The 9,387-nt window shown below is 37.7% G+C and overlaps 2 protein-coding genes and 1 non-coding gene across 6 annotated transcripts; 2 read left to right on the forward strand and 1 right to left on the reverse strand.

The window, feature by feature from the left end:
* Positions 1 to 607: 607 nt before the first annotated feature.
* On the forward strand, positions 608 to 5,090 carry LOC104764234 (uncharacterized). Of its 4 annotated transcripts, none has more exons than XM_010487728.3 (4): positions 608 to 900; positions 1,285 to 2,937; positions 3,278 to 4,211; positions 4,661 to 5,090. In XM_010487728.3, the coding sequence occupies exons 2-4, from the start codon at positions 1,462 to 1,464 to the stop codon at positions 4,933 to 4,935; spliced, it is 2,685 nt and encodes an 894-aa protein (XP_010486030.1). In that variant the 5' UTR covers positions 608 to 900; positions 1,285 to 1,461; the 3' UTR covers positions 4,936 to 5,090. The 4 variants fall into 4 exon arrangements, with proteins under 4 accessions (XP_010486030.1, XP_010486032.1, XP_010486031.1 ...); XM_010487730.3 differs by lacking the exon at positions 608 to 900 and adding an exon at positions 906 to 1,205; XM_010487729.3 differs by lacking the exon at positions 608 to 900 and adding an exon at positions 910 to 1,108.
* A 1,488-nt stretch (positions 5,091 to 6,578) lies between these two features.
* Positions 6,579 to 6,742, forward strand: LOC147920064 (U1 spliceosomal RNA). The gene has a single exon (XR_015592014.1). It is a non-coding gene; the product is annotated as a U1 spliceosomal RNA (small nuclear RNA).
* A 367-nt stretch (positions 6,743 to 7,109) lies between these two features.
* Positions 7,110 to 9,365, reverse strand: LOC104764236 (BTB/POZ domain-containing protein At3g05675). Its single transcript, XM_010487733.2, has 3 exons — positions 9,065 to 9,365; positions 8,736 to 8,777; positions 7,110 to 8,636 (listed from the first exon to the last, which is right to left on the reverse strand). The coding sequence occupies exons 2-3, from the start codon at positions 8,745 to 8,747 to the stop codon at positions 7,317 to 7,319; spliced, it is 1,332 nt and encodes a 443-aa protein (XP_010486035.1). The 5' UTR covers positions 8,748 to 8,777; positions 9,065 to 9,365; the 3' UTR covers positions 7,110 to 7,316.
* Positions 9,366 to 9,387: the final 22 nt, after the last annotated feature.

Consider the following 9,387-nt stretch of genomic DNA (forward strand, 5'->3'; position numbering starts at 1 on the left):
ATGGGCCTAACTTTAAGTAAGCAAGCCCATTATGCCAACCCTCATCAACAACAGAGAAACTAATCTATCAGGGCACAAAACGGAGGTCCAATCGGTATTACATGGGCCTTTGATGATTTTTAATAGAAAAAACTGCGATTGAAAATTTTTGGATAACTAAAAAAGTAGAAATGTAAAACCTACAAAAGTTATACGAGTATCGTGTAGTTCTTCTATTCTAGTTCTAGGTAAGGAATCTCTTATTAATCCATGCTCCAAAGTCCAAAGTCCAAAGTCCAAAGTCCAAAGTCCAAAGCACAGGGATGAAACCTTAAAAGGAAACTCTCACCAAAAATTGCCTGTAGAATTAGATAAATTGGAAAATGTGGAAAATGTGAAATGAGGGTGGATTTTATAAAATGTATTTTGGCTGAGTTAACTGTTAAGTTACATTTTATCGGAAACATCGTTATCTGCTAAAAATAGTAACTTCATAAACGTTTATTTTGCCATTGATTACCTAATTAAAAAAATAGTAACATAAGAGGGACCGTGCGATGCGAAACATTCGGTACGCTCAACCACAGAGTATAGCTGCCTCACGTGTTCACGCAATCATAAGTAAAATATTAAAAAGAAGTCAAAAAAGCCCAATAGCAGCTGCAACTGCCACCAGAAGCGGTCGAGGGTAATATCGTCATTAAACACAATAGTTCACACCTTCTCTCCCCTTACGCGTAGCCTCCTTTAACTACAAACCAAAAAAAATCAAAATACCTTTCCCCAATTTTGGCTTATATCAAATTAAAATTAGCTGTAAATATAGAGGAAAATAAGGCGGGGAAAAAGATCACGATTCACAAAAACAAAAGAAAAAAATTAGTGGAAAAAATCATAAGTGTTTCGTCTTCTTCATCGGAGGTTCGTTTCTTTTTTTTTTTCTTTTTTTTCTTTTCGCCCTGTGTATGTGTTTAGGTGCTGTAAATTATTTTTTTTGTATTATTATACCTTTATTTTGGGTGTTTTGACTTTTTTTTTTTTTTTTTTTTTAATTAACTATTTCTCTCTCTCTCTCTGGGTGTGGGATTGATTGAGCAATTTCATTTAAGTTGTGTGAACCCAGGAGGAGGTTGATTTCTGCTTTTGGATAGATTTTATATTTCTAAAATAGGATCGGAATTTAAAATTAGCATTACGGGTCTGTGTGTAACTGTAGAATTTTTATGGTTCGGAATCAAATCGAGAGCTTTTATGGTTTTCAATTACGTTTCTTGATTTCTTATGTGTTTCTGGGTTGATTTGCAGATCTGGTGTTTTCAATTCGAGAAACTAAGGTTCAGATTTCTCGGTGATTGATTTCGTCTTAATGGTTGTTAGGCTTATTATAAATTCCAGGACGTGACGAGCTTGACGGAATCATTGTTGAGTTTAGTGATTTGGTGGATTTTATTAACCGTAATTGAAAAGAGAGAGAGAGAGCATATGGGAAAGAGGAACACGTTTTGTGATAGAAATTCAAATAGAAGGGCTAGATCTAAGGATAAGGGTTCTGATGAATCTGATGAGGATTATGTGATTTCGGAAGAGGATGAAGAAGATGAATCTGAGGCTGATCTCAAGGAGGAGGAGAACGAGTATGCCTCTTCCGTTGACGGTGCTGAACCATCCTTTGATGGTTTTGGTGTGTCTGATGAGGAATTTGATGACGTAAGGGAGGAGGAGGAAGAAGATGCGATGCTCAGGAATGTTGAGTGGCCTAAAGTGAAAACAGGTCCTCGTGGTAATCGGAAAATCACCGGATGTAAGCCTAGAATGACCAAACAGGTCGTGTCTGACAACGAGGATGTGGATCTTGATGATGCCGATGATGACGAGGACGAGGACGAGGAGATAAGTTATTCAAGGCAGATTATTGGAAAAGTTGGGTCTTTGGATGGAGAGAAACACCCAAGAGTAGGTTTAGGGAAGCGAAGGAGAGTTTTCTATGAGAAAGAGGATGATGAAGATGGAGACTATCCAGAGGAAGATGGAGAGGAAGAGGAAGAAAGGGATGTGACAAATGTGGATTTAAATTCCTTGCATGATGCTCAAGATGGAAAGATGGTGGCATTGGAAGAGCAGGACAACGAAACAGAAAAGGAAGATGATGGAGATTACGAGGATGAAGATGGGGATGAAGATTTTACTGCTGATGAAGATGTATCATTGGACGAGGAAGAAGAGGAAGAAACAATTGCATGTAACAAAAATTCAGTCAAGGTTTGTAAGAAAAGCAAGCGTAAGCGAAGATCTGGAGTAGGGCGTAAAAGAAGAAAGAAATGCTCTGTTGCCAAAACCCGTTTAACAAGGGGAAGAAAGAGACGTGGGAAGTACACAAAGAAAGGAGTTGATGAAGATGAAGATGATGATGATGATGATGATGATGGAGATTTTGTAGATGACTGCCTACCTGCAAGAAAGAAGGCCAAGACAAAATCAACAAGGCCACGGCGTCGGTATAACGTGCCATCAGATTCAGACATTGCATCCTCTGGAGAATCTGATTATGAGTACACAATCTCGGAGGAGGAAAGAGAGCAGATAAGAGAAGCCGGTAGTTTATTGAGAAGTAGTGTGAAGCATGCATCATCTATAAGAAAAACCACGGTCAATAAGGATTTACCTCAGGTTCGCAAGTCTCCTGTGAAGAAAGCTGAAAAGAAGGTAGAGCTAGTGAAAAGAGATGTGATCAAAAACGTTTGTGGGATTTGTCTATCTGAGGAAGACATGCGAAGATTGAAGGGAACATTGGACTGCTGTAGCCACTACTTTTGCTTCACTTGCATAATGGAGTGGTCGAAAGTAGAATCTCGCTGCCCACTCTGCAAGCAGCGGTTCAGAACAATCAGTAAACCTGCAAGATCTACACCTGGAGTAGATTTGAGAGAAGTTGTGATTCCTGTACCTGAACGTGATCAGGTTTGTTTTTACTACTCTTTCTATTGCTTTACGCATATAGTGTCTTTAGTTGATCTATTGCTTATACTGGTATCCTCATGAATGTTGGTTGTGGTCTTCTTTCTAAATGGTTTCCTTCAACACTCCACTTTTGAGGTCCAAATATACATTCCTTCTTGTCGCAGTTTAACATGTCAATACATAATAGTTACCCTTAACATCAGATTTCTCACTTAGACGGGTCAGATGCATGATAGACGAGACCTTATCAACTTTTGTTAACCTATGGACGTGGTTGTGTTGTGTTTTTTGTCACTTCTTCTGTGATAATTTATCTTATATGGGATTTTACTGTGTGCAGGTCTATCAACCTACTGAAGAAGAGTTGAGGAGTTATCTCGATCCCTATGAAAATATAATATGCACCGAATGTCACCAAGGTGATGATGATGGGCTTATGTTGCTTTGTGATCTTTGTGATTCATCTGCCCATACGTACTGTGTTGGTCTCGGGAGGGAAGTACCTGAAGGAAACTGGTACTGTGAAGGTTGTAGACCCGTTGCACTTGGATCAGCTAGTTCCCAACCGCATATTACATCCGAGCAACAAAGGGTTAGTGGCTTTTACAGTAGACCATCACCTGTTGTAGTTTCAGGGCAATATCAAGATATGTCTTTGCTAGTCTCCCCACGTACACCATTTTTCAATGGAGAAAACCTATTTTCTCCAAGGCTTCCCAATGGTGATGTTCAAGGTTCTTCTCCATCCGGCTTAGGGGCAACCACATTATCAAGAAGAAGGACGCTTCACAGACACATACAAAACATTATTAACAGTGATAGACTTGTTAATATGGGTGCTAGAACTGGTGGAACATCGACTGCTAACTCGAGTGATGGTTTCGTGACTACACAAATAGGTCATGTCAGAACTATCAACCCGTCTCAGCCTGCAGCGAGACAAGAAACAGGGGGGTCGTTGTATACAATCTCTGGGGAAAGACTACCCAACAACAATCCATTGATTTCTGCCCATAACCCTGAGCTTTTGTCTCCAAAGTTAGATGAATTTGGAAGCGAAGAAGCATTCAGACATTTGTCTAATGATACATCTCTTGGCGAGAGACCTATCGATTTAGGATTACGTCATGGACTGGTTCAGGGTGACCCCTTGTTTAGTAATCAGCAATATCTACACAGCTACATGCCAAACACAATGTCTTCCATGGGAGGAGAACGACTGCAACAAAGAGTTAAAGCCCATCTCAAAAAGTTGTCCAGTAAAATCGACTTAGGTACACATTATCCAATTCCCTCTTCAAGCTCTTGGTTTATTTAACCTGACTAAGTGACTAGTATATACTGCTACTCTTTGCTTTACGCTACAGTCTTGTTTTCAGTTTCTGAATGTGAACCGGAGTTACCTTTAGGGATTTGTTCATTTAGTGGTTAAGTTTAAATTTGGAGCTAGGGACACAATATGATTGACGTTTGTGTACACCTTCTTGGATTAGTTCTTCTCTGCATGACACTTCTTTTAGATAGTTTTGGATTATAGCTACATATTTGCCTAGCTTATTTTCAATGTCGACTATGGCCTTTGGCACACATCTACATACGACTCATTAAATCTCTAGACTAGTTTCTTCTTTGCATATCTCCACCTTGAGACAATAAGTTAGATTCAATTCTTATCTGCCGTCTGATTGTAGTGTTTTGGGTAATCGTCCTTTGTTTTGTTCAGGTCAAACCACTTTCGAGGAGATTTCCACGTGCTCAATACACACGATACTGGCAGCTTGTGGACTTGAACACAAGAGCAGTGAAGTGCATCTTGTTCCGCCACCAGTGACGTGTACTCACCATCATATGACACCTGGCAGCAGCAGAAGTAGTAGCAGCAGCAGCAGCCTGATGAAAGGGTGTTGCTATTCTTGTTTTGATTCATTTGTAGAAGATGTAGTTAAGATGATTCTAGACACAAGACAGCCCCATTGGTTGAGTCTAGGGCTCCACTAAACCACTTGCTTCAATTGTTTAGATTGTTAGAAAATTAAATTCTTTTTTTTTTCTCGTCTTTCTTCAGATGCTGCATCTTTATTTTTAGAATTGTATATGAATATGATGAACAAGTGCGATTATTTCTCATTGAAAAAAGAATTAACTTTTTTTTATGTTCCACTGTTACTAAACTACTAGGAAAAAAGTTTTAAAATATCTCATTTATTTTTATTTTGGACAAAAAATACTTTATCTTTTTTGTTGGAAAAATAATACCTCAATTAATTAATTGATGTTGATTAATACCTTAATTTTTAAATGTTGTAAGATTAATACCTAGCACGTGTATTATTATTTGAAAATTACAATTTTATCCTTTAAAATTTTAATTTCTATTTGTTTTAAATAAAACTGAATAAAATAATTGAAAAAAAAAAGAAAAAAGAAAAAAAGAAACCCAAGAAGTTCGTTCATCCTCTCCACTTTTCTAAGAACCGATTTGTAGATTCAAATTCAATTTCTTCACCAAAAACCCTAATTAGATTTCATAAAAAATCTGTTCTCTCTCAATTTTTTTCTTAAAAACATGAACACGAAGTAAAAAACTAAAAATTAAAGATCTAACAAGTAAAAACAAAACAATATATATATATATATATATATATATATCTATGAACTAGCGATTTGTCTGATTCGGATTCAAGGTTTTGTTGTATGGGTGTTCCCAATTGTTTTTGGATTCGTGGTTTTGTTGTATGGGTGTCCCCAATTGTCCGATTTGGATTATGGTTTTGTTGTATGTGGGTCTTAATGAAAGCAAATCATGAAACTAAATTCTTGTGGGTTTTAGTTTTTGTCGGTGACTGACGGTGACAACTCTAGAAACAAGTTAGATTCAAGCTACCAAGGGGAGAAAACGTGATTGTCGATAATCTGATCAAGGAGATGTTTGTATAAGACCTAGCCACCACCGTCAGCTACTTCCGATTTGAGAGAGAAGAAGATGAAGAAGATGAAGAAGAAGAAGAGAGCATCAATGAAGAATAACCGAGTCAACGTAATCGTGGTCCTTTTTTTGACTTTTTTTTTTCAATTATTTTATTCAGTTTTATTTAAAACAAATAGAAATTAAAATTTTAAAGGATAAAATTGTAATTTTTAAATAATAATACACGTGCTAGGTATTAATCTTACAATATTTAAAAATTGAGGTATTAATCAATATTAATTAATTAAATAAGGTATTATTTTTCCAACGGAAAAAAATAAAGTATTTTTTGTCCAAAATAAAAATAAATGAGGTATTTTTAAGCTTTTTTCCCTAAATTACTATGCACTGTCCAACAAAAAGACAATAACAGTTTAACATATGAAAAGCTTATCAAGTTCGATACAAACTGTGGCCTTTATCCGAGTAATAATTGAATTTGGGCCACCGGCCCACCAAAAAGATTTTAAGAATTAGCGTTTTTATCAAACTCTTGCCGACACGCTGTTCAAAAAACAAAACCAAATCCAAAAACGACACGCTGTTTTACCTTTGCAAAGATAGAAACGGCGGAAAGTGTAGTAGAGCTTAGCAAAAGTCCCACATCGGATACACGAGACGAAAGAGGCTCTTGAAACAGGGTATAAAAGAGAGACTCATGACATTGAGTAAATCACTTACCTGGACGGGGTCAACTCGCGATCAAGAAGACGAGTGGCCTAGGCTAGTGACTTCCATAGCACATACCGGAAGGGTGCTATGCTTAAGGTCTTCCCAAGAGGAAGAGCCTACGTCATTATTTGTGGCAGGGGGGCTTTGCGTTCGCGCAGGCCCCCACCATTTCTCTCAGTCTTAATCTTTTGGGCGACCAGACGGTAGATTGTGTCTGCCTTCGATCACCCAATTCAAAGAACTAGAGTTCCTTGTCTAACTCGTGCCATTTATCTCAGTCTTAATTTTTTATATCATTGATTGTTCACTGTTTATGAAATCAAGTTAGAAAGGTGTAAATCAAGTTTTGAGCAAATTCTTTGTTTTGTTATATGATATCACTTATCAACATATATGGGATGGTCTACAAATATGAAAGGTTTAGCCTATCATCAAGAGCGTCATCCATTAATGATCTAATGGGACCTAAGTTCCGTGATATAGTTGCAGAGAAACCAGAAGTGATCGACAGACCGACATCCTACAATACATCTTTAGCAGGAAATATATCTCTTAGTGACTAAAGAAGGACAAGATCTTTGTCAACAGTATTTACAGACTTGTGGAAACTGCCAATGGATAATATGAAGGGATTTGGCAGAGAACACACAATGACACAAAAGGGTTAAATGACACCTACACAACAACAACAAATAATGGAACGCTTCTTCTCTCTGGACTCAGAGCTGAGGAAATGAGTTTAAGACATGCCGTTCTCCTCTTCGCCGCCGGTTAAACCCAATCTTCTCTTGGCGACTTTAGATCTGTAACACCAAACCTCGAAAGCTTCTGTTAAATCCGGATACAAGCCATTCTTGCTTAACCATTCAGTCAATATCTCAGCTTGATCTGCAGATGGCAATGCCAGAATTATCGATACAAAGGAAGATTCCAAAGCTTGCCATATCTCTCCATCAATTTTATACCTCACAACAGATTCAACCTCCTCACCTTCCGTTACCACTGACTCAACAAGAGGCTTTGTGTTTCTTACAAAAGGAAGCCATAGTTTCACCATCTGAAGCCGTTTCGCTGTTGGTAATATCACTGTTCCATAACCGATCGCTTCCAAGACTTTTGAAGTCACCTCGATGATCTTAACTCTTATCTCAACCGTCTCTGTAACTGATGTTTCCAACTTCTCAACTACCTTAACTAGCTTCTCAGATGTGTCAACCCATGTTACTACAAATTCTTTAACCACTTCCATCTTTGTTAATATCTGAAAAGCCCACGACAAGTCAGACAGAACCATCCTAAAAGATCCCTTTTTGCTAATATCCTCAGACTCCAAAGGTTTGAAAGAGGTTTCTTCTAGACATTGGAAGAATCTTACAAACAGACTCTTTACACATTCTTTTACTTCAAGCTTGATCTCTTCATCAGCAATCAACAATGGTGCATCATCATCTTCGGTTATCATATACTCAATCTGTTCTTGAGCCGAGGACTTTATGTCTCCCAAGGGCAAAGGTGGGGACGAAGTAGCAAACCTAAAAGCAGATACAAAGATACCACTAACAGCAGACTGATCAACTGGTTGGAGACGGGCAAGAACTGGCTCTGCTTCTGATCCAATTCTAGGTACAATCCTTAGAATCTCTTCCTCTTCACCTTCTTCCCATGGAACAGCTTCCAAGTAGTTCACACAAGCAGTAACAATCTGCGGACAACTAAGTTCTTTAGCTACGCAGAGGATCCCCAACGCACTTTTCACGTTATGACAAAGGTTATCCTCATGAACATCATCAGAGACAAGATAGAGAAGTCTTAAGAGATTGATATGATGATCATAATCTGATTCTTGACAGATGACTTCAACACAGTAGCGTGAATCAAGAATCTTGCAAGTAGGCCATTTATCAGAGAGACGGTCAGCGAAGTACTGGCTTTTGTTAGTAAGGATCTTGGAATGGCAATAGATCCAATCGTCCCGTCCTTCCTCGTTTCTTAGTCTAACAACTATGTCACTGCTCGATCGATCACCAAATGTATATGAAGCCTCGGCTTTATTATCCTGCTGAAAGACAAAAACCAAGAAAATAAAAAAAGGAACATTTCAGCAGTCACTAACAAAAGAAACCCACAAATCAGTAAAGCATCTCTTATATATACTTACACGAGGCTCCATAGAGCAAAAGCTGGATCTTTATGTCAGCACCTGAATCACCATGAAAATAGAGCAAGAAATGAGATCCATTTACATAAAAATTTGCAGACTCATAAACCCAGAAAAACAACAATATATCCATTTCACACAAGTGAGGTTGAACAAAAAAAAATCCATTTCACACAAGTATGAGCGAGTTCAGAGATGAAAGACGATCCGAGTATAGAAATGCAAGTTCACTAAACAAAACGAATACAGAAAGCAATTAACTTTCCAATTATGACGAACTCATCCCCAGAAATAGAAAGACATAAATTTATCAGAGAGAGAACAGTAACCTATTAAATGTTGAATCTTTTAAGATTTTCTCTCAGCAGTGGTACTTCTTCTTCCAAGACAACTTAAAAAAAGAAAAAAAAAAATTAAAGCTTTAATCTTTGCATCTACGGACAAGTCTGATATCATCAAAAACTCCACCCGATCTCCTTCGCTCTCTCCCTCTCTCTCTTTCGTTTTCTTCGTTGGTACAAATGATCTTTTCAATGCCTACTTGATGATGTGTGTCAGAAATTTGCTGGGCTTAAAGTACAAATCTTTCTTCTTCTTCTTCTTCTACTTTTTATTTTTCGAGTATGGAGTGACGTTCACCTAAAATCTAGTT

Source organism: Camelina sativa, chromosome 19 (assembly GCF_030686135.1).
Source record: "Camelina sativa cultivar CO46 ecotype springtype chromosome 19, ASM3068613v1".
Lineage (NCBI taxonomy): Eukaryota > Viridiplantae > Streptophyta > Magnoliopsida > Brassicales > Brassicaceae > Camelina > Camelina sativa.

Bases quoted from the DNA above. Each gene is read 5' to 3' on its own strand.
- LOC104764234 (XM_010487728.3), top strand. From the start codon at position 1,462: ATGGGAAAGAGGAACACGTTTTGTGATAGAAATTCAAATAGAAGGGCT. The intron at 2,938-3,277 runs GTTTGTTTTTAC...TACTGTGTGCAG, and splicing joins CTGTACCTGAACGTGATCAG to GTCTATCAACCTACTGAAGA. The intron at 4,212-4,660 runs GTACACATTATC...TGTTTTGTTCAG, and splicing joins GTCCAGTAAAATCGACTTAG to GTCAAACCACTTTCGAGGAG.